The following is a 27,352-nucleotide window of genomic DNA, read 5'->3' on the forward strand; positions in this document are numbered from 1 at the left end:
TAGGTGGAGCTAAATTTACTCGGTTCGTTAATATTATTAGATGTTGTTCATTCTTAACTATTAAAAACGGAATCAGTAATAGCTAGACCCATTTTTAAAATTAAAATACATATTGATAGCTGTGTTCCTATATGGGTGAAGAAATTAACGATTTTCATTTTACATTTTTATTTTTACCAGTTTTCTAAAATTACACATTAGCCCGTTACAAAATTTACGAATAATTCAAAATAATACAAAATGTTTTGAATCATTAAAAATCAACCAAAGGTCCATTTATCAAGTTTAAATAATACTTACCTATATCATTATAATAGATGCTTGATTATCCAAATGTATACATATTTTAAAATCTTATGCAATACCTACATAAGTATATTTATGACGAAAAATTGAATAAGACTTAAGCATCAGACAGATAAGTAGCTTGTATGTTGCAACTATTAATAATTATAAATGAAAACAGTTCACAAATTAGACAGTATTGAAAGTGAAAAACTAACTACAGTTTTGGTGATCTTATAAAGTTATAACCAATGTATAGGTATCTATCGCGATACGTTTTTAAAATTGGAGGATGATCAAGACGAACATGATGAGAACTGAGAATTAATTGTGTTCTCAAAACCCCAACTGAACAAGAATTATGAAATTGTGTAATAATAATTCACCTAAGTAGGTACCTAATATTAAAAAAAAACTACTAACTAGGCATAATATTATAGGTACCTATATCAAGCGAAACAACAGTAGAAATTATACTATATCTATATCAATCCTCTATTTTATTTCTTTAAATTTTCATTGAATGATTCCTTTCTGCATCTTCCGTGGACTGTGACAACTGCTTGAAAAGAAATTTTCCCATCTCTTCTTTAACAGTCCCAAATTTTCACTACCTACAGTATACGCATCTACGTTACACGTGTAGTCTCTTTTTAACTCTTCAAACATTCACTTTATTATTAAATATTTATATATTGTTTTCTCACAGCGTCAAAGCAACAGAATATTGTTCTCTCTATTTCGTCATTATATTATCGTTCATTATTTAATATAAATTGCAATGTCCAAAAAGTGTATTTTTCATATTTTGTTATGAACGACCTATACATTTGAAAAATATGAATTAGATCATCTTATGAACCTACTTATTATTTATCCAAGAATGTAGTAGACTTAACTATTGATTAACTTGATAAAAACTATAATATATCAGTAGGTATAATACTACGTATATTATTAGAAAATAGAAATCTATTCGCCTATCTATTTCGACGTCACATATTTGTATTGGATTATTTTTAGCGAAAATTTATCCATATTATCTATATTCTATTCCAATAAATTTGATGATTTACTGCAGGTATGTTTTTTAAATAAATGTTTGAAACAAAATCCCCGAGCCCGTAGGTATAAGTAGGTATTTGGTCAATGATACCCTTTCCCAAAGTGTATCAAAATAATAATACTACGAATGATGACTATGAGTATAATATTATTATTGTCTCTGAAATCGTCAGAAATAAAAATTGAAATATTATATTAGCCACCACATACTAATATGAACGTGGCTACCAATAGGCATTTTAATATTATGTCGTTTTGATTCTGTAATACGAGTTTCGAGTTTAATATGAATGCGGCGCAACACACATGTGCCACGTGGTGTCATTTAATAAGTATGTAAATAAACGTCAAGAGACTTAGTATTATTTTCTGCCGTATTCAAGTGATATATTAATATAAATATATTTTTTTGACTATTTTGAATAGCATAAAAATGCTAAGACCGTTTTAAACGCTTAGTTAGGTACCTACCCACGTGTGTTTCCATTATTTTAAAAAGAGATTTAAAAGTCATCAACTTTTAGTTTACGAGTTTTTCGCTTACAAACATCAAATATGTCATATAGGCTGCTACGTTTTAATGATTTCACGTTTTGCTAGCATAAATGTATAATGCTAATTCTGGAGTCAACCTGCTGTAGCCATCGTGATGTGAATAATTTTCTTCTCATGCTCTTCCAATAACTTATCTACGACGCAACAATGTGGTACGGTTGTATAAATGTTATGATCTTTAACTTATGACACACAACTAAATTGTTAGAAATTCGTATTGACTGACAATTTTATTTCTGTCGGGTGTTCGTTTTATGGTTTATCAACACAATCGGTCGCAACGATTAAACGTAGTTATATGGATTTAAAACACGGCAAATTCGTGTGTATATGTATCAATTTTAACAGTTAGACATACTAACTACAATATTTCACCGAGAAGAATTTTCAAAGTCAAGTGTTTTATTTATTTCCATAATTGTTTTTATTTGTACTACTATTATTGTCCCAAATGAAGGCTGATTATTGGCTGATTACATAGCTTTAGTTTTATTTTTTACCAAATACGAGATGACGGGTGGGGAGGTCAAATTATGAATTAAGTATTTCATATATTGCAAACAGTCGTCAACGTATATACATATATTAAATATGAAGTATATTTTGGCGAGTAAGTAATTAATATAAGTTATAGATCTGCCAAGGTTGAAGCGATACTTTATTTTTATTATTAAACATCGCCGCATGCAGAGTCCGAAGTTCGGAAAAAGCTTAAGTGAGACGGTTGTATGCAGTACAGCGATGACTATAATACGGGCTAAGTGATTTCTTTATGTTTGTGTTTTTAAACAAATACACATGTTTCCGATCAAAAAATTGTGTTAAACTTTTTTCACAATTGATCGACGTTTTATTTTTGATACTAAACAGTGCTGCTGGGGTAATAATACTAGATTAGCCAATGACGCAATTTTTTAGAGTATCTTTTTAAACGATAAAACTCCTGGAAAAGCCTTGCGAAGAAGTATGCCTAGAGAAAAATGGAAACCATCTCTCTTCTGAGACAACAATAAAGTAGAAATTGAGTCAATGGAATCTCTACAATCAGTACACGGACTTGGCTGTAAATTCTGTAAATCCTTTAAGAGGCTCAGAGTGTAAGAATACACACTGGAAAATACCAGCACTTCATCGTGCAGGCTGTAGATTGCATACTTGACTTAGAACCTAGATATTTTGGTTCACCCCCCATGGGTATGTTCTTATTCCATCGGCGAGTATAACCATATATAGAAACAACCTAAAAAAAAAATTTTACAAGATAATTCCATAAGATGTCAGTGCAGAATTGAATTAAACATAAACAATAAACACCTATTATGACAACGGCATAATTAATATTAATATTTTTGTGTTTAATTTGTATATTATTTATTTATAGGTAGGCATATATTGTAAGTATTTGAACTATAAATGAGGAAAAAATAACTAAATCTGATGTTGCATAAATGGTGTTAAAATATAATATTATTGGTGTGAGTGAATTTATATTTTATAATATTTATCAAAATCATTAAATCACAATAATTATATTATTTGTTGTTAAAATAAAAAATATTATTAAATATATAATACAATATTCATATTTGCTATATTTCTATGCATATATAAGTACGTTTATCCGGCAGTATTTTTGATACATTATACGCGATGAAAATAAAATATACTATCTTTGTTACGTAAACATTGGCGTGGTGGATTTTTTTTTATATCAAAATATCTATTCAAACTTTATCATCAGTTGCTATTTATACTTTCATTTTTCTATAAAAATATGCTGTGAAAATTTCAAAACGACAGAATATAAAAAACGTATGACGTATACCATCTATCTACCTTTATATTATAATATATAATGTTTAGTGGAGTAAGGTAAATTTTTTTAAACACAAAAAACAAATATGGAATTTCTTAACAGTTGTCTCTGCAGTGTAAAACGAAAAAAAGCTCTTTTTGACTAGATAAAAAAAAATATACTGACGCATGTTGATTGATCGAAGGTTATATTAATAAATTGTAAGTATAGTATTCATAGTTGTATAAATATATAGATCAAAACAAGAAAACGATATACCTATATATATTATAAAAATGACTAGATGGAATGATTTTAAGCAAGAGTGTTTACAGAATTAGGCTATCCTGCTATCGTAATTTATTAAAAAACAGGGATTTTTTTAATTTTTCAACTGTAAATGGCAATTACCAAGCCACCTTTTTTTTATTTTTGTCCTTTGAATTGTAATATACATGGTTTAAAATCTTAACCTAAAATGAAATCTTACACCTATTGAACCGACCAAAAATTATTTTTAAATATTATTACTTATACTTTGGTCATTCCATGATCTCGCGCGGAAGTTCGAATTTATATTTTTTCATATGAAATTAGAGTAAGAAATAATATCAATCGCACTTAAAACTATCTTTTTATTCGAAGAATAAAACTTTTTCCTTGGTCATTGAATATATTTTATATACATTTAAATGTGAGTGCGTAAAAAAACCTCTTATTCGTTTATTATAGGTACTCGTTTTATTATACTCCAGCTAATGATAATTTACGACTAAAATCTAACGATACAGCCAATGGCCGAATGCACGAGAAGTTACCCATAAAATGTTTCTTGTATAATCTAGTAGTCACGAGTTCACTAAAACACGAATATTTAAAATAAATATAAAAATAAGGCTGTTGTAGTGCTGTTGTTTCACAAAGTATGATTAAAAAAAAAGTTACATTCCTCGCGTTATACTCTATACATATTTTACGATTCACCCGACTATAATTTCGTATTGCAAGTGTATTATGTTTTAAAAGTCATCTTCTTGCATTGTATATGGTATAACCGGAGAGTACATCGCCTAAAATTTCTTTTTATTTTCACTATGGTGGTGAAATCATTAAAATGTCGTCTCATCAGGTATTTTCAGAGTGTTTTTAAGACAATCTGTAGTAAGCGAAATATTGCGTTTGAGGTTGAAACAAGTTGAAACTTGAGGTTGATAGTTTGCTGCTAACCCATCTGGCTCAATGGATGTCAGAATAGTCTTAAATTTCTATTTTTACGATTTTTACGATTTTTATATTTTGTGAAATTGTTTAACTGTAACTATAAAAGTCATTTACGAATAAGTATACTGGCGAAAAAAGTTAGTATCTCCACTTCTTTCCAATGATGAAGATATCTGGTTATAATAAAGGTATTATGCGTATTAGTTTTTTGTTTTCAGGTGTTCTATCAGTTACACAAGCTGTATACGGTTTGAAGTAGGAATTTAATTTTCTGTAAAAATAGTCAACCACTTTAACTATAATGTTAACGATTTGACATGTAACAAAGTATCGTTATGTATATCTTAGTGAATTCGTCAAGTAATATAATAATACAATAGTAATGTGATCATATAATTTAATTGTAACAGCATTTGTCACTTCATTAATTTACTTGAACACGATATTATTATTAAGAGAAATATATGTAGTTACGTAAGTCGCATTTATATATGTCATTGAACTTAAAGATTCCTCAATAGGTAAAATAAGTTTCAGCCATAGTTTAACTCATTGCAATTTATTAAATGTGACACTTTGAAGTAAGTAATGTTAACTCTATTAAAAATTCACTCGTTTTTCACATTTTATTATTTAAGTCACAATAATATAAAATATTTAATACAATATTTTTGTTAGTTTTATTTGAACTTTTTTTGTAAAATTTTCATTTAATCTTGAAGGTTATGCTTAGCTTTTTACAATTAAGAAACAATGAGAGGAATGTTGTTATAATTAGTTTAAGATACGAATACGATAAAAGTGAATGTTTTTCAAATTATTTTTGTTGGTATTTTATAGTTAATGATATAATTATTATATGCATGCATTTATTAATAACTATTGTCTATGAGTCATGTAAGTATAATGACTGTCAAATAATATTAGGGCTAAATTTGGTTAATTGGTATCGATAATGTACGTTGTGCGATAAAATAAAAGTAATTATGTATACTACTACTTTTTTCACTGATATTATGGCATGTATAAACATTATATTAACATAACGCATAACCTCTTGAAGTCTTGTCGAACACTCAAACAACTCATTATTTTTTATTATGCTCAGTTATACATTTCATTGCATGAGTTATTATTTATAAAATTATTATTGACTGAGGAATCGCCTATCTAAGTGACCTTAAAAGATAAAATCTCTACTTAAATTTAAAATGTGCGTACGTTAGCTATTGAAATTATTAATTGATTATTAAATAAAATTTTTTTTTTTGGGGGGGGGGACGCAAGTAGTATGCGTCTACTATGCATGTATGTGACTAACGTAATGCATATAACGTATATGCACCATAGGTGTTTAAATATATATATGTATAAATTATATATAAATAGAAACATATTAATTACCTAGTTATATTAGTTGTATGGTTATATTGTTATAACTTATTATAAGTTATACTCGTACGAATTTTCACGGGAAAGTTTTTGCAAAGCTTACTGCACGGTGGTGTACTGGAAAACTTACAATATTATTACTATAATTTATTATATAACAAAGTTAATATAATTAGTGTATTGTGGTGTAAGTTATTGTATTTTATACAATTATTATATAAATATATATTACAAATGTTTACACACGATTTATGATCTACCGCATGATTCCAAAATAATAAGTGATCGACGTGGTTGATTAACAATATTATGTATGTGATATTAGTTATATCCACATGTACGGAAAGCACAAATATATTATTGTACATGCGCAATTGATAATGCATATTATATATGTAAATAAATTATAATATTATACGCTTTTTAAAATGTACTTAAATATCTACTGTTTTAATAGTATAGCGAGATTCCCGAGTGCATTCAGTCCTATAACCAAAGATGTGCATCTCAAAGCAATTTTTAAAATTTTTAATGTTAAAAAGTTCACGCAGTGGTTTGTTGGTTCACAAAAAAAAAATATATTTTATTTATACACGGTTGCCATTTGTTTCATGAAACAAAATAGTTATTACTTATTATAATAATTGCATTCAATTTTTAAGACCTTTATATTATATTATGTGATAGAACCGCCAAAATCATTACGGTAAAAATATATGTAGTTTACATTTGACCGCGGAGTTTAAAAAGGAGTAGATTCACGGACATTGTTACAGATAAAGTCGTGCAGGATCAGCTAGTTTAAAATAAAACATATTTTATTTACAACTTTATCAATTTAGATAATTGAAAACGTTTACAATGCGTTTTCACGAAATATATAAGGTTACAAGATATTATCATATAACATATTTTATAGTATAATATTTATAGCTTATATAATAGGTATAATGGTATTATAATATGTATAAATATTTAGTTAAAAATAATAATTTATACTTAAAATAATATACATTTTCAATAATATAATAATTATACGAATATAGGTACACTTGACTAGAAAATGACATTTTTATAAAGGTACGTGGTTTTTCGATTTTTGTTTGATGCGGGATTAAATAAAAGTCATCTATTTCAGTTTAATAATATTTATACATAAAGAATAAAACTCGTTTTGAAACGTCAACAAAACACAATAATATAATAAATCAACTTTTTTTAAACTTATAAACGTCGTTTGCAACGGTGTGGGTGATGTATTTTTTCATTCGCAGAAAAATGTCAAGCAGGCGTGTTTAGTTTTGAACTGGGCAACGGTTATAGAACGCAAATAATATGTAGTACCTATAACAGTAGCGGGTTATGTGCTGGTAAAAATATTAGTTACTTAGTCTTTGGGTTGCCGAAATAGTATTAATATTCTATTTGAGTTGGACTAACATTTTCCAGTTATCTGCATGGCGTGTCAAAACAATATGGTATTATTGTAATTATATAAATAATAGGTATTACGACGTTTAAGTGATTTCGTTTGTCAAAACTTTTAAACAAATAGCTGAATTGCAACAACGGCGTTCGGAAACTATGTTCGAGTAGGTTATAATATAATGTACTAATGATATGGAGATGATTCAAAAACCTATACGCATTCAGATTAAGCCCCATGCCAACAGGTGTGTTCGTTTCGGGCATACTCAACTGCAGCTAGATACCACCCGTATGTGCGCGTTTAAAAGATTGATAGATTGCACACATATCCACAAACACGGCGATAGAGAAAACGAGTAAAAAAAAAGGTAAGAAAAAAATCGGTTGTCGTTGGGATTGTATTTTTGGGGCTTGGTAAGTTCTCACTCGAAACATATTAGGTTACATGTAAGTTACTACACGAACAAAAATACACTGACGTGTATAATTCCCTACGCAGCGATATAACACGATTACTATTTACTCAACTATGATTAGATAAATGGAAATCCACTGGTTGAATTCAGTACTCACTGATTACTAATCGAAGTAACACTGCCAACATTACACATGAACGTAATTTCTTATAATATGATGTACAGTGAAAAAGGAAAAATTTCTAAAAATTAACTTATGCATTTTTTTCGCGTAGGAACTATTACGTTGTATAAATATTTTTTGCCCTCTAGGAACTTCCATATGCATACTTGGGGATAATTTTTACCTGCTATATCGTGTAGGAACTTATATTCGTCTGTGGTATTTTTATATGACCGTCGTACGTACCGTACGTATGTATATTATTATGTAGGAGAGTTCAAGGTGTACGGACTCGTCCGTCGAGCTAACGTCGCGGGTTTTTAAATGATAAAATTAGCATTAATAATAATAGTATATTATAATATTATTATGGGTATGGTATACGGTATAACGATCGATCGAGTGAGATTTTGTCTCGGGTACGGTTTGAAGGTGCAAATGTACATCGCGTTTTAATATAATATTATATTGTCGTTTAACGCGTTCGATAGTGTGTTTATATCATTTTTTACGCACACACTCCCCAATGAGAAAAATCGGAAAGTGTCACGGAAAATTCAAATTTTGGACGTCCAACACGAGTCGGCACGAACGGTGCTATACGGAAAAAAGGCTATTTATTTTATATACTTATTGGTTTCGTTTGACGCAATCGTTCGAAAGCAGTAAGGGATATCGTTCTGTACTCGTCGGGTGTAAAATATTGTGACGTGGACACTTTCGGTTCGGATGCTTTACGGGTAAAGCGCTCACCACAACGATGTTTTGGACATTTTTTCAAACGTTCTGATCGGTTTTTGTTTTCAAATGCAGTAAAGGTCGATATACGGGCGCGGGCTTAGGACGATGCGGGCTGCGGGCGCGTGCAGGTCCGGCCGTGCTGTAGCCAGCCATTTTACAGGGCGTACGGCTGCGTGCCGGGCCGGGGCGGCTGTTTGAGTAGGCCCACGTAGCGGGCGGCGTGCCGGCACTTGGACACCACCTCCTCCTGGACGAGCGAGAACGACATGGCGATCAGGACCAGGCCGAACAGCAGGTAACCGCAGCACGCGACCAGCTGCAGCTGACCGTTCTGCGTGTCGGTGCCCTGGAACGACTTGCCCGGCACCAGGTCGCCGAACCCGATCGTGGACAGCGTGACGAAGCAGAAGTACGCGCCGTCGATGAACGTCCAGCCCTCCCAGGCGGCGAACACGGCCGCGCCCAGGCAGATGTAACCGGCCAACACGAGCAGCACCAGGGCCACCGGCACTCCGGGCGGGGCGCCGTTCCGCCGTTTGTTCGGCCGCTTGCTGTTGGTCGCGGCCACCGCTGCGGCCGCGGCGGCGGCGGCTGCGGCGGCCATCTCGCGGCGATAGTGTTCCGAGGCGGTGGCCGCGGCGTTGTGCCGCCGGTCCTTGTCCCCGCCGCCGCGCCGCCGCTGCTGTTGACGGTTGTTGCCGCTAAGCAGTGGCAGTCGGCTGGGCGTCCCGTGCGCTCCACTGTACATTTGGCTGCGGACACACAAAACGGTAATAATAATATAAAATACAGTATAATATAAACGAATTGAATCGCATTTTTCTTTTTTTTATTCAAGTAAAACAGACAACAAGTGAATTCGATAAGAGAATATAAAAAAAAAAACGACACGAGGCACGCACGACCACTCATCGATATTATTATTATTTAAACATTTGAGTAATAATATGCAGTTATAAGAATAGTTATCCGGATATCGGAGTCGAAAGTATTGTATTTTTCGTTATTGATAAAAACGAGTATGAATAATAATTAAGTAAAAAGATCCCCGGGACCATTTTATTTCCAGTCGGCGGACTGGGTCGATCGGCTAGATTTAGATTATAGATAAATTTGATACCAGAGGATTTAAATATATGTGTAGTTTTTTTTATTGAATTGTTTGTAGAATTCATATTATGCATTATTCGGGGTACAGAGATGGTTATTATGAAGGATATTGACTAGAAATATTGTATAATTTTTGTATTGGAGTAATTGGATGTTCCCCAAAATTGGATTCTATAAGAAGCCTATAAGGGAGAGAATGGGTAGATTGTGTATTCATATTTTTGTTTTGTAGTGATCGATTGGATTTTAGTAGGGAACAAAGTCTAAGATTAAGAGGATTTTTTTTTAAAAAATACTGTCATTGGAACATTGAAGTTTATTAATAGGGAGAGAAGAAGATTTAAAAAGCTTTTCAGTTAAAAACTGGAGAGAGGTAGTTATAAGTATAGAGACATATGGCGAAAGTATTAGTACTTGTCTCTCGAAAACTTTTAGATATTAGTTATGACAGTAAAAAAAAACTCACCCCACTAAGCTATTTTTTCAATAGTTATTTGTTATATATTTTTGACTAGTGGTGAATTTTGAAAATATGACTTACACATAATATTTAAATTAAATAAAAAATAAATGTTTTATATTATATAGTTTGTGATTAAAACTTCAGTGGAAATAACATACTTATAAGATAGGTGTTTATTGTAATGATAAAAAAACCTAAAAAGTATAAACCAGTTAAGTGTCAGTCACATATACATGGTATGGAATATTACCGTATTAGACATTATTTTAAACACCCAACTATATTACTAACATATACACATCAAATACGACGTTTATAATATTTTATTATAATCTTATAGTCGATCATTTGAAAATTTGTTCATAATATAAAAATAAACTCTACATTTTTAATTTTGTCGATTTTAACGGAAAATGAAAATTTGTTATATTTTTTGAAAATCCATTTCCTAATGGATTTTATACGTTTAACGGTTGTATGGACATCACCCGCACGTATAAACGCGTCAAGCACAGTCAAAAGTGTCAAGTACCCATATTATAGAGCGCACACTCGAAAAATACAATTATTTATTTATGAGACAGATGTCGTATTACTTTACTGAAAGCCAGCCACAAGTTCCATAAACTGGAAACCTGTATTTTGAAAATGAAATATCTACTAATATATATGTTATATTCTACTAAAATATATATTAAACAGGGAAATCTAGGTTCTGGGCGTTTCTATAACGCGAATCGTATATTATTTAGAAAATGTCATTGATACACGATCTCCTGATAGTGATTTGAGTGATGGTTAAGAGGCCGATTTGTAGTGACAGTGTAGACTTCTTTCTGCTAGTTTTTTAGAACAACTCAAAGATCAGAGGCTGTATTTATTTTATATGGTGCGAGAAAAATTTGTAATATATTTATTAAGTTACGTTCATCCGTCACAGAGTTGTATTACTTTTATACGTCGTGTTTTGTTCGTACTATCATAAGTAGGATATAAATAGCGGTTCTGCTGCCCCCGCGCACCTCCCCCCCCTCCTTGTCACGTCCTTCTACTACGTCATGTCTCGTCCTTTCCCCACCCCGTCCTTGTCTCGTCCTTCTGCCCCGTCGCCGTATGGATCGTCCTCCCCCCACGCACATCTCCACCCTCACCTCCACCTGTTGTCATATATATATATAATTGTACATAGCATATTATTGTACATGGCATATTATTGTACACCGCATATTATTGTACAGAGCATATTATTGTACACTCCATATTATTGTATACATATATGATTTTTATATGCAATCTGTATATATTATATATTAAAGCCCTTATCCCTACCTAATAATTTTCACCCCCACCTAATAATGTCTCGAATTTAACAAACACTTGCCCCTGCACGTGCAGACCATCATTCAGTCTATCTTCAGCCTTATACTATTTAACACTTGTGTACAATAATATGCTCTGTACAATAATATGCTGTGTACAATAATATGCTATGTACAATTATATATATATATGACAACAGGTGGAGGTGAGGGTGGAGATATGCGTGGGGGGAGGACGATCCATACGGCGACGGGGCAGAAGGACGAGACAAGGGCGGGCGGGGTGGGGGGAAGGAGAGACATGATGTAGTAGAAAGACGAGACATGACGTAGTAGAAGGACGAGACAAGGGCGGGGTGGGGGGAAGGACGAGACATGACGTAGTAGAAGGACGAGACAATGACGGGGTGTGGGGGGGGGAGGACGAGACATGACGTAGTAGAAGGACGAGACAAGGGCGGGCGGGGGGGGGAAGGACGAGACATGACGTAGTAGAAGGACGAGACAAGGACGAGACAAGGAGGGGGGGAGGTGCGCGGGGGCAGCAGAACCGCTATTTATATCCTACTATCATACACTTTATAACCAACAGCCAAGCATAATATTGTTAATCAATAACACATTTTTGACTTAAAAAAAATATATAAATATAATTAGTCTCATTATTTTTTTGACACCCTTTGTAATATTATGACTATAGAGTGTACACTGTACTTGTAATTATTATACTTCTCAAAAAAATTAAGTGCTTATATGTGTTAATATCCAGCATAGTGACAATGATATAATCTTATATTTATCGCTATATGGTAGTTATTATATTAGGTGTGACATTATCCAAACAAGCTAGACGTTGGTCGTGCAATCGTTAATCAATAAAGCATAAACATCACAATGTATGTGGTATAATTTTATATAAAATATTTTACAAAGTTAAGAAAATAAAAATATCATATCGTAAATTTGTACACGCGCATATTATTATCGTTATTTTAATATTATATATAATATCCTGCGTACATACAATGGTCGTCTATAATCGATTGCGGATTATATTATTATTATTGAATACGCCATAAGATATGCTATGTCCTATATGTGTTTCACTAAACATCTCATCCCGTTGGTCTAAGATTAAAATACAGTTAGTTGTGATCGCTAAATGATACCAAAGTATACGGTAAAATTTTCACATTTTACTCGAATTCATGAAATATCTTTCAATACGGGTATGCCAACCACCATAGTGTTTAAGTTTTAAAAATCGAATAATTTTCAAATTTCAATTACAGTTGTTACTCAGTCGATTCTTTTTTTTTTTAGGTTTTTTTGTAGGAGCAGAATAAACTGACCTGCTTTAAAAATATTAATTAATTTATATTTAGCGATAAAAAATAACGATTGTTAATTAAAAAATCAACTGATATTTCGCTTGCGTGCACCAAAAGAATAATAATTGTGAACATGTTGTGAACAATTGTTATTTTTATTTTATTTTATTTTTTTTATGAATTTCGGTATGCACTGTCGTTGTTATTATCTACTATGTACATTATGTACACACTACACATTATAATACTCATAAAAAGTATAAAAATATATAGAAATTGGTAAATTACCCGATCCAATGATTTTTAATTTATGTTAAGAAAAAGTAAAATGCTTAATTTATTATACACAAGGTGTTAACCACATTTACTTTCGTGTATACCAAACCAATACAACAACCTGTCTACACTAAACTTTAAAGCTTGCATTACTATTTAAATAACACTTTACGGAAGTTACATTAATCGACTTTTAATGCAATAAATATTTACATAAATTGGCCATCACGGATTCTTACAAAACACGAAGAACATAGATTATGGAAATAAAATTCCGGTTTTTTATATAATACGGAAATAAAAGTCTAAGGAGCGTCGTTTCAGAATTTTACATATTATAATATATTAAGATTATTAAATAATATCATTAAAGATTTATATCCAACCATATATATATATATGTAACAAGTTTCACGCCACTACGATTTACACCTCATTCAATACTCTAATTTCATAATTCAAAAATATAACGATATTTTTTCCAAGTAAATATGATTTAACAGTAAGAAATTAAGTAGATAATACTAAGAATGATTAATAATGATATATTTATGGGTTATTATTATAGTATTAGTACTATTAATCGTAGTTGGACTAGAACCAGAATATTATTCTACAAGCAATACGATAATGATAAAAAATCAAGCAGACGACCAACCACATCCTATTTTTATTTATCAAAAAATAAGCTATCTGATGGTAAATTCCTATTATAATATACTCGTATAGTGTTATTATACGTAAATATTATTGTTATATTTAATGGCGCATAATAGTATTATATTTTATAAGCACTACAAAATGTATAATACGTCGAAAGCGATGAACAAAAATAATTACGACGAAAGTATACTTAAGTAAAGTTTTGTAATAAACTAATAACCCTTATTTTTATAGATTTTTTTTTTATTACGTTAGTACATTATTAGACAATAATAATATGATACCCTATAAATCGAGATTGTTGATCTGTCGTCACGTTAGAACTTTTATTTCTGGAAGATTCGCAAAATGCCGATTTCGTTTTTTTTTTTTTTGTTGAACTTTGGCGTTAGTCTATAAATATAATACGGAGTACACCTTACACGGTTTTCTACAAATTGCGTCGGTATGGAATAGAACACACAAGGCCGGTCCGATGGCTGAAACGATGTTTGTCACTCAACATGTGACGTTGCTTATACAGTAGTCGTCGGCCGCCACTTATTGCATTCACGGATCACGGTTAATGGACTCAATCGCTTATTGGACTTAAATAGACTATCGTTTTGATTTATATATACGTATATTTAAACGCAGGAAAAAAGTCAACTATTAAACTCGCACTCTGGTCAATGTGGTCAATATACGAGTATATATATAAAGCCGTATTTCTACAATTTTTAATCAGATTTCCATTATTTTATTGCATATATTTTGACGATTAATACTATTCCTTGACTTATCACATCGAAAAATATTGAGAATATTATTCGGTTAGTATACTCAAATACTTTGCTTTAGAGTAAGTTCAATAATCAGTGACTACTCGCTGTATATAATAAATAAGTAACAATATTATTTACGTATGATGTAATAAACGATTTTGATTTGGTAGCTTTTCATCTAAAAAATGTAATTATTGTCGCTCACCAGGGAAATACGATGTATATTTAAATTACAATTTTTCGTTTAAGTATCGCCAAAATTTAATTTTCAAACGTAAATAACAAATTGTTACGGCTTTGACGGATCCGTATGGTAATTCTTATTGGAAACCTTGTACCTATATAATTGTCGAGTCTAAAGTATTTAAATTGAAGATAATATTTTTATTTTACTTTTTTAATCCTAACTACAAAATAATATGCACATTTTTAAAATAATAATAAAAAAATAATAATAAGTAGTTCTGATTCGAGTATTTTATGATAATGCAATACTGTAGTAATGTACGTTAGCGCTTCAAAATCATTAAGAAAAGTATTGGATACTTTTAATTTTTGTACCAAAGTATTAGTAAATCGAAAATGCAACAAGAAATTACTCTTAATGTTGATGGACGATTGTAGCAAACCATTTGCCCCAAAACGTAAAGGAAAACACTGCTTTTTCAAAAATTGTCATTTAGAATGCGTAAGACTATAAAGAAGTTATTATTTGTGTAAAACACGTGTCTTAGAAGTTCAAAATCGAAGCTAAAAAACATGAACAGTATCCACGGGAAATGCACATCACTACAAATGACGTCCACGAAATCCTTCAAATTACACTATACTGCACAGAAATTGTTTCTTTCTCTTTTAATATCGATTAGTTATAATATTTATTGGCGTAGAAAACTCTCTGTATACATCGCGGAGTGCATATTATTATGTTATTTATTTAGAATATATGCGTAAACTACGACGGTTGTTTGAGCAACGCATTGGAATGTTTTCCATTTAAACCTGCAAAAGCAATTGGAGATTGGGATTTTGAAATTTATATTCGAACAGAGTTTACTTTGCAGTCACAAACCGTAATGCGCGTGTATATTATACGTGTGTTTATATATAATATATACGTATGCACATTTTTTTTTATGGTGAAAACACTCGACGAAATCATTGTACGCGAACTGTTCAAGCGCAAAAGCTTTGGCTGTCTTACTTTTTATACGTCTCCCGCGCTACAGCAAGTATCGCGAGATTTACATTTGGCCGTAATAAAACATCCCCAAATCACTCGTTTTGGTTCACCGTCTCTCGTGTGAGTTCAATATAAGTTTCGATTAATTTTTTTTTCAGTCACGTAACCTAACCTACCTACGCGACTTTTTACAAGTCCACACACTATGTACCGATTTACCTTTTCATACATTAAAGCACACAAAACCGTCTTCGTAATTGGAAGACCTAACTGAAATAGCCTAACTGGCTATACAACTATTATAAAATAAAATATATAATTGGAGTGTTTTTCCAAGTCTACTTACTTCGTGTTGTTCTTTAATATTATAATAGATTTATTTACATTCAGATTTTTGGAATTTTGAAGTATACTTAGGAGACTACTACGAGTCTCTCGTTCTTAAGGTAATAAGCATATTTTAACGACTACAGTCCACAATATAACTAAATGTGCATTGCCGCAGTTGTATTTGCCATTTCACATATTCGACTTATGCTCGTTACGTATAATAAAATATTTTAATTGATCTATTTAAGTGTAACTATAATTTATATCCTATAAAAAAAAAATGTTAATCATAACAAATATCATGTTTAACTTGACTCTTTTCAAAAATACAAATCATAGAGATTTCTATAAAATATATTTGTTTTAATACCGAAGACGAATCTAAAACTTAGAAATCAATATAAACGAGAATGGAACACAATAAGATTATATTTTCAAATATTTAGATTTACTGCGTTCTGTATACCATTAAAATATAGTGTCCTATGGCGTTCTAAACTTCTGTTTATTCAAATGAAAACCACTCTTTTTCATGTGAATTGTTATATATATTTAAATATTGATGTATTCAAATCGAAATACAAACGAGTAGTTTTTTTTAGTTATTTTTAGTTATGGAACTTTTGCACTTAGGGTAATTGTTTTTGATAACGCTCCATTTTAGAATATGTATTTGTATTGTGGAATTCATATACTATTAGCTGGAACTGTATTTTAAAGCATGTCCAAATTGTTGTATTCTGCCGAGTAAGATTATAATATATTAAAAATAGATTACTTTATTAACTTTAAATTTTCTTAGAAAATTATTTTCAGTTCAGATAAATAATCTCCATAAATTATTTACTTTTGTTACATTAATTTTAAAGTTCTTTCTTTTTCTTCACGTATCTAATAACATTTCTTTTTATGTTCTAATATGCACCACAAACGATGCTGCTAATCAGTAATCACTCCTTTGATGTAGATCACTAATGTAAAACTATCTTTCAATTTTATTTTAGTATCATATCTGTTATTTTGGTATTTTTAACTGTTATTCTTATAAATATTTCTTAATTGTGTTTATTTATTATTGATAATTGCAATATAACTATTGACCTAGCTTGTGCTGTTTATAAACAAATAATGGTTTTTTATAGTGTATAAAATAGATGTAATATTTATTCTGATATCTATAATTTATTATATTTGGACAATGTATAGAAGTCTATTAATATTAACTAGTAGGTTCAATTTTTTAAGCGATTGTAGTATCCCTATTTACAAACTGTACACCGTTTAATGACTAGAAACTTTTGATTTGGATAGATAAATATTTTCAAAAAAACGTACCTACTTAACAACGCTCAGTAAAGTAGGGTGGATTATAAAGAATGCAATTTGTAGTGCCAAAGGGAACTTTAAATGGTATCTAAAATCTAAGTATTTGAAAATGTGGTATTGAATCATGCTTAAAAACTCTAAAAACCAAGAACTTAAATAAACGCACAATAAAAGGTTAAAAAAAGGGCGGGGATAAGTCACTCTGTATAATATATATATATATAGTGTGTGTGTGTTATGTGTATACTCTGTGCAGGTCGTAACCATAATGAATACAAATGATCACTAAAACACGCGTGTTTGATTCATTACGACAGAGACGAACGACGATTCCACGGACAATTCATTTCGGCGTAAACAGCACCAACAACGCCGCCGCCGCCGACCACTATAATAAGCCTATTAGGCTTGTCCGCACACAAAAGACGACCCGAAATATGTCTGCCTATTGCAGTAGTAAGATAGTTTATACAAGATAATAACGAAACGTTTTTTTTTTCTTGAACCTTCACAATAGAAAGAGTTTTCGTAAATTGTCAAGTACGAGACGACGACGTCGTGAACGATGTTTGTGTTTTTGTATTTTCGTAAAAAAAAAAAAAACGATTTTTGTGTAAGTATCTTTATTATTATTATTTTTTTTTTTTTTGTACGACTAAACTCAATCCGGTGAAGACATTTTTTTTTATGATATACATTTTTTATTCCGAATACGAAATTACGCGCAACACTATTTTGCCTTTAAATTTATATCTATATAAAAGTCCACGATCCGAACAATCGCTTTTCGCGTCATTAAATACGATACGGTCATCTGACTGCTACAAATGTACGGCGCCACGCGGCGTCATGTTAAAAAATTCATTACCGTAAAACTTTATACCGTTTTATTAAACATTTAACAGCTCTGCACACTGGCGCTACGAGTAAAAGCATTTGTCGTCGTAAACACAATATCATTTAATAAATTCTGACGGATCCACACTGTTTTTGTCGCATTCGGTCGTTGGACGATATCATAATATTATTGGACGTAAAATAATGCACGGAAGTGTGTCTGTGTCTACACAACTGCAGTGATCGAATTAATATTGTAATTCGTATTATTAATATACCTATTTCGTAAGACGGCTTGTCGTATAGACAATATAGGTACACGCGTGCGTACAATGTCTTACGCTTTTTATGTAACGATGTTATAAGTTTAGATTAGTCGTTGGAGAGTATATTCGGGACGCGTGGTTGGTTTATTAGCACATCGAGCAATTATTTCTAAACACACTCACTAGATACTTTTAAAAAATATTAAACGATATTATTACGTTTACAACACCACGCACCCGTTTTTTTTTTTTTAATAACTGAAATATTAAGAAGCACAGAAATGTAAGTTTATAATGTTAAAAGGTGACTCAGCTATTGCGCAATAATGTTAGCGTATCGAAAATTATTTAGTATTTAATCCATATACGAAACATTTTTTTTTTTCATAAAGTACATTTGGGCTTGAAATATAAAAAAAACATGTTTTTGGAACCCTAGGCCGATATAGTATATCGTTATAATACGCTAATCCTTCAGTGTATATATATATATATTTTGATTGTTCATAAACAATATATCCTAGCTTTATTGTTATTTTTTAACGTCAGTCACCGTGCTATTAAAACCATAACGCACTTCCAGCACATGAATAGCGACTTGTACATTGATTATTTCGTCGCGATAATATATTATTATTACTTTATATAATAGTATGTTTTAATGTAATTTATGAATTATATAAATAACCAGTCAAGTGATCAAAAGTATACAATTGACACTTGCCGGAATTAAAAAAAAATATCAAGTGGTTGAGATGTCCATGATATATTTTTTTTAGTTTAAAAAAATATATATATATTCTATAGTTTTATGCAATAAATAAAAAACATGGTAGCTTAATATATTTGAAAGTATTTTTTAGACTTTTTTAGGCGTTTATATAGGGTGCGGCAGTCAAATTCGACGATTTAAAAAAATAAAAAAAAAAATAGAAAAACATTTTTTTTTTTAATTTTTCGCCAAACATATAAAAACTACATAAGTGGAATTTTATGTTATGAATTTAAAAACTTCATTTTTTAAAGATTTTGTTACGCAAATGCCTTCCTTGGTTAGCCACACATATATCTTTATTTTAGTAATACGCTTTTACCACGAACGCCAATGCCAATGTTCACTTGACCAATGCTCTATGATAACTAAATTTCGGGTACTTAAAAGCGATAAGAACATTCCTGAAATCTCTACTACTTTAGCCCTGCCAACCAGTTCTTTTTAAATCGTCGGGTTTGACTGCCGCACCCTGTATTTTAATCAACTCGTAAAGATCTCGCGCGTATCACCTTAAAACCGGTTTAGAGGCAGATAAATAATTAATTTTTAAATTTGTGTTTTTAGGAATAAATTGCATCATCGAATTAGAATATTTACCTGAAAATTCCTATCGGAACAATTTTATTTCAAGATGAAAGGGCCTTTGTGGAATAGGCAAAGTATATTTTTGGGTGCACTCACTTGCTTATTTTTTATTGCCAAGTGTAAAGGACGTGCGTTTAATTTTTTTTTCGGTGGATACAATATATTATGCTTACCACTGGTAACAGTCCTCGCTGTTGTCGTCATCGCCGACACCGTCGTCGTACGCGTATTCTTCGTGTTTCGCTGCCGTTGTTGGCAAGTTCGGACGATCGCCCAGTTGTCTGAGGATGTGTGCTGCCACGTGGTCGTGTGTTGGTGAGTTGGCCAGTTGATATTCGGCGCATTCACACAGAACATGTTTGGCTTCGGACGTCAAACGGTACACCGGTTTTCCTCCGTTGCCACCTACACGATAGACACAGATGGTATGAGAACTTGTCATGATAATATATTATGAATTGTATTTTATTACATACAAGTATTGTGAGTATTACAATTTGTAATATCATAATAAACAACACAATTTCAGAAGTTAATGCGTGTATGATTGTATAGATTAAGTATAGATAAGTGATTTTGATAAAAATCACATTATTTACATACAAAATGTATCATTATAGTCGTTAAAAAGAAACGTCTCAACAAAGTACATAGTATTCGCTTACAAGTGTACAACATAAAAAACGAATGTTCAGAAATTCGCGTACTTGGTTTTAATATTTGAGTAGATTAATTAATCAAATAAAATCTTAAGATTTAATTTTTAAGTGAATTATTTTAGACAATAAAATATTACAACTTAAAAATACTCTTAGAAGCCATCGCTACAAAATTTTAAAAATCGATAAAAACAACTAAAAAAAAAACCACAGAAATGTTGTCACAAAGTTAATAATGGGGGAATAAATCCATTCTTATACAAAAACTAAATTTTAGTTTATCAAGAACTGCTGAACGTTTATTTGCTTTGTTACGCACTTGTAAAATGGAAACAACAATAATTGTGTATGATACGTTTTTTAATTTCAAAGCTGTATAATATGTCTTATATAGTTGTTTAATAATTCTTTATTATTCATTACAGATTTATGTGTCAGTGTTAATATTATAACACTAATCATACGAGTATACCTATTAAGTAAATTATATATATAAATACATCGATTTTTATTTATTAGTTTTAAATTTGTAGATATTTTATAGAAATAAGCTACGTACAGTAGTTAGTGTTCTAATAACCGAATACCTCATATTGTTTTTGAAAATTATCATATATTACGATTTGTAACTATACATGAATCATTTTATATAAATATTAGACACTCAAAATTAAACTCGTTTCAAATTTTACTGCATGCGCCAAAAACACCGAGTTTTAATTTTTACATCTTTGAACTCGAAACATAAAGTACAATGTACACGTATAATGTTTAACTTGATAAAACATCTATACATGTAGTGTTCCGTATGGTTGTCTCCATCAATTACTTTTTCTAGTCGTTATTTTTATAATATTAGTGATATTATTCTCCTTTGGCACGATCTATTTAATTCTGGCTACACGACTGAACGTGAACATCATTAATACTACCTTCAGGGTAGTTTTAAGACAATCGGTATATGTTTTTCGGTCAACATAAGTTAAATAAAATTTGGCAGCGATAATATACACAGAGGAAAACAAAATCAGATCAATTGGTCGTAAAATGTAAACAAGTTTTAATACGATTCCGCTAATTGAACATTGCAGTAATAATAATAACTATAAATAATCATATCAAAATGGAATTTGCATTTTCTTAAGTGTTGTTTTTAACCAATCATGATAATTCACGATGACGAAAAACTTTAATTAAATATTTACTTGAAAATATGAGAACCATAGATTTTAGAAAAAGATATAAACCTTTTAATTTTCATTAAACCGTTGTTAACATAATGCACTTAAATTGAATATATTATAATATCCCGTGTAATAATACATTTATTATACTCGAATTATATTATGTTATATTATTATTTTATTTTATATTGTATTATAATTATTATATTCAACGGTTAAAATATGTTGAATAATGTAAAATTGTATCTAGAAAAATCGAATAATTCTGTAGCTTGGAAATTATATTTTTTATTCATTTTGCAGCATACCTTTAACTAAATTATGTTCGGTTGATTACATTCTTATATTCAATTATATTAAACGAATTAAATATTTTCACTTTATTTATATGCATAAATGTTTATAAGCGGGTCTTATATAATATAACAAGATCTGAAAAAACGGTTAGGTAGAATTTTTTTTTGGTTTTTTTTTTTTTTATTTATTCATAATACACGGAGTAGGATTATAGTTATTTGCATCCGCATAACCGACTATAAGTGAGGTTTCTGGGTCTTTGCATTTTGTTATCGTTCAACCATGTGATTACTGTTCGGTTTCGTGTCATGAGTGGTTATATACAATATATACGAATTTATAATATATTTACTGTTCACCCAACTCTACTACTGACAATTGTATCTCGGTACCTTAATAATTCCGGCTGTCTTATCTAAAAGTATTACTACTTGGACATACACACTGTCTTCTAAAAATCCCCGAAATTACTTCCATTTTATATTTTTATCGTCATATATCTAGAAAAGCCGATGATACATGTAGGTATACATGTCTTATCTATATACTTCCATCAGCAGTGATTGGTTGACGACTGGACGAGATTCCCACAAATGGGCTCATCTAAATCTCATTGAAAATAAAAATGTCAATATAATAAAACACTGACTATATCATTGTATATATTACTTTTTATTGAATCTTCCTTGTAGGATTGAGAAATCAAGGCAAGCAAGATCAGATGGAACAAATGGATAAAATGCATTACAATAATAATACATTCGTTTTAGATGTGTAAATTGAATGGGCTTAACAAAATAAAACAATTGATTGAATTTTACACTTTTTTAAGATACAAAAACATTAGAAAATTTCAAATGTCTATAAATATCACAAAAAGGGCAACGAATTTTGAAAGTATTTTAGATATAATAAAATTAATTTAATATCGCCACGCTCAGTCTAAAAAACTATGCAAGTTTTATTATTATTTTTAAATGGTAATATTTTTGTTTTAGCTATAATGTATTGAGTAAGTATTTAAACCATATAAAACCTCAGGTATAAACCAGATTATATATTTTTTTCGAACAATTTAGTTTAATATCTCATATATTTCAACACAAAAAGTAAAAATATTAAATTTTTTTATAGATATATCATGTTTTTTTTATCATATAATAAAAATATTAAAAATATTGTTTAAACATAATAAGTATGTAGTTAAAATCAAAAAAAAAGTAAAATATAATACATTTATGTATGTTAACAATAAAACAAGCACTATAAATAAATAACAATAATTGTTATGTTTGAAGCTTCAAATATAATATAACATGTACATTAAAAATCAAACGTTATTGTAAAAATATCTGGTTTTGGAATAAAATTTTACTTCATTCATATTAATTTTGGCTGGGCATATTATATCTACATATGAAATAATATTACTATCACTCGAATGGAAAAAAAAATGTTTTGACTGATTGACACGCAAAAACATTTTTCAAGCCATGGAAAAATCTGATAGCCACTGACTACCATAATACAAAAATTATAATTTACAATACAAGTCTGATGTTGTTCTTATTACAGGCTGTGACATGCAATGTTATTTGGGTACGTGCAGTGTACCTTTCGTCATAAACAATTGTTCGGCTTTGAAACTACCTTCTTAGAATAAATTCTCGTTCGCAGTATACCTTGTTGTTAAATAAGTGTTCATATTACTCTTCATTTTCATTAACGTAGTAATTTAGCGAGAGTGTTGAAAACTATTCTTATTCTCGGCCAAAGTAAAACAAAGCGTCGCAAAGTTTGTATGAACTTTAGTAATTTTATCTTATTTTTTTTTTACTCTAGGCACAATGACGAGTGAGAAAATTATGAAATACGCACAAAAACGTGGATACGAATGCTTAAAATAAAATAAATGATATGAGCGTATAAGATCATAATATTGTAATACAGTACTTTTATACTTATAATATGGGTACCTAATATAATGATTGACGTCGCGCGATCGACCGATAAAATATTATCGAGAGTATTTTTATTGTACCCGTTTTCTATTATGATTTACAGAACAATTAATGTAAATAATCGAGAGAGTGATATTGATTTCACGTCCACGATAAAACGCATTAATTAGTCGTGGCTAGACAGAAACCTACCCGGTGCGGGTTTCAAGTCATCAAACGGAATAGGTTAATATAAATACACGTGTGTGTATATAATATTATACGACTGCATAATTTAGAGATGTGTCTTGGGAAACGAATGATGAATCGAAAAAAATGTGTGTTATATATAGTTATAGGTACTATAGGTGAAACGGGTACTTTTTTATTTAGAAATCCCGTGTGTTATGATAATATATGCACGTCTATATACATAAAAAAAAAAAATTAAAAACAACTATTCCGGTGGGTTTCACTAAACTTTATTGTGGCTTTGAGGTTCGAAATGAAATTATCGAGACTTCTTTATTTCAAATGCTGCAATGCGTATAATATAAACACGTGCCCTTTGCAAGAAATACTAATGAAAATTACTTTTACACGATAAATACGATATTTTTAATGTTATTTTGTTTTATTCAATTGGATAAGTTTTGATTGGTAGTTATATCGCATTGCGTTAAATAAGACAATGAAATCAAATTCCGTATACACTATATCTATCCACTATGATTAATTTATTTATTTAACATACTTATTTTTATAGTAAAATATATTATATATTTACATCCTCCGCAACTTCTTCAATGATAAGGTTATTCAAAATTTGATTTTTGGAATTTCTAAACATACTTAATAGTATCCGGTGGATGTGAAAAATTCTGTTTTTCAAATGATAGTCAACAGTAAAATATTATTTGCTCATTTTAACGATTACAAATTAAAATTCGAACAAATTATTTTATGGTCTGAGTATTATAAATACTAGATCCAATATACTAAAACCGCTGTATATGTTTTTAAAACTATTATTCTTAGCATAAACATTTTAATAACTAAGAATTTACTCATTAAAATTTTGAATTAAGACATTACATTTTCAAAAAAAAAAAAAAAAATTATACAGTTCATAATTGTAAAAACGGGGTTCATTTACTGTATATTAAAATAATTTATAGCATTATATCTGTATGATACCAAATCTATAACTATAGTATAAATATACTGACTTGTCGTAAAGTTAAACATTTGTCACTAAAATATGACCTGTCATAAAAGTTAAATTAAGTTTTCAATTTTTGGTGGGATTGGAGTTTTACAATGTCTATATTTTTTCAAAAATAGCTCATACATATCTATTTATTTATTTTTCCAAGCACTTCGATCATAAACGAAATCGTATTTATGAAACAGTTTTATTGCCATATAATTTTAAATCATTCAATACGTGTTTGCAATGATATGATGGGCCAGCAGTATATTTAAGTTATATTAAAGTAATAAAGTAACATAATTGTATTTTGAACATAAATTTATACATTTCACGCGCATTAAAGAAAAAAAAACGAATGGAAAATACGTATTATTAAATTTGGATTCGTGAGAAATAACCTAAGTAAGTATTATAAAATGACATGTGATGATAATTTAATTTAACAACGATTCGACAGTAAATTTAAAAAAAATATCCTAAGTATAATAATATTTGTAGAGAATTGTTAAGTCAATTTAACAAAAATGACGTAATGACGGAGTTCAAAATGTAAACATATTTTTTAAAAAGTATAATAATATTGAGTAAATAATTATTGGATTGTTCCTAACCAAATCTAATCAAATGCATTAATAAATATGTAAGATAACATCTTATTCTGTTATGAAAAAACTAACCTAGTTGTGTACTTAAAAAAATTCTATTACCATAAATAATAAATTAAGAAAACTGAAGTATTTTACTTCAAAATTACGATTTTATTATTTCTAAGTCAACCTACCCAAATTATTATAAATATATTCCGGATTAGCTATTCCAATTTAAAATTGAATCACCTAAAGACTAAATAAGAATAACCACTTTGTTCATTCATTTTGTTTCAGATAATTTTTCTCATGGAATGCTACAAGAACTGATGATCAGAGCCGATCTCAATTTTCTTCTCATAATCTATGTGAACTTTGAGCACCAGGCTCGGAAATTGCCACTCAACTCATAAACTTTATTAGTTTATTGTTATTGTATGGTAATATTTAAATCTATAACTATGTATATAATCCGTACTAATTTTAAAACATTTTCCTTAATTTGAATTTTATTTAAACGACGTAATTTTTACTTTAAATCGGCTGTAAGTAATACTATAAATGCTTATGAATTAAAATTGTTTCATACCTATGTTGTTTTGAGTTAATATTTGATACTTATATTTAGGTATAAACAGTGAGATTTGTGCACCCGTCACACATATATATATATATTATTGATTTATCTAGGTAATAAAAAATATAAATTGTAGTTTGGTTAAAATTTTATTTTTCATGAACAAGAAATCATGAAAAATGGTATTTTGCATTATGAGTTCGAGGTATTTTAATGTGTGCTAATCGGTGTAATTTAATCCATAGAACTACCACAACTAGATATACATTATTAATTTAATTTTAGACAAACGTTAATTATACATATAATAGGTAATAGGATAATATATATTATACAATATGTATGGCTATACCTTTCTAGCACTGTGATTTCGTTGTCACCGCCAATTAAACTCACTGGAATCAGTGACATGTACTTGGAAAATAGAATAATATATATCTACAATGCACAGCAGTTCGTACTTTGTTTAATAACTATCTCGAACACCATTTTCGAGCTTTTTTTGGGGAAAAAAACAGACAGACATTGCAAAAACATGCTATAAATAACGCCGTTTTCAGCTAACCGACGTAATTATTCACCGTACAGTACACGTGGGAAATGAGT

General features: G+C 30.0%; 1 protein-coding gene and 1 long non-coding RNA gene across 2 annotated transcripts in view; one reads left to right on the forward strand and one right to left on the reverse strand.

Annotated features, from left to right (window-relative positions):
- Positions 1-6,556: 6,556 nt before the first annotated feature.
- The window catches only part of LOC114122341 (uncharacterized), a 129,878-nt gene continuing 109,082 nt past the window's right edge, over positions 6,557-27,352 (reverse strand). The window contains exons 5-6 of the mRNA XM_050200353.1: positions 20,463-20,694; positions 6,557-9,813 (exon numbers count right to left, since the gene is read on the reverse strand). Coding sequence (XP_050056310.1) covers positions 9,216-9,813; positions 20,463-20,694 — 830 coding nt within the window. The 3' untranslated portion in view covers positions 6,557-9,215. The remainder of the gene's footprint in view (positions 9,814-20,462; positions 20,695-27,352) is intronic.
- LOC126549920 (uncharacterized) lies at positions 20,579-26,761 on the forward strand. Its single transcript, XR_007603894.1, has 2 exons — positions 20,579-20,714; positions 26,467-26,761. It is a non-coding gene; the product is annotated as an uncharacterized LOC126549920 (long non-coding RNA).

Source organism: Aphis gossypii, chromosome 2, assembly GCF_020184175.1.
Source record: "Aphis gossypii isolate Hap1 chromosome 2, ASM2018417v2, whole genome shotgun sequence".
NCBI lineage: Eukaryota > Metazoa > Arthropoda > Insecta > Hemiptera > Aphididae > Aphis > Aphis gossypii.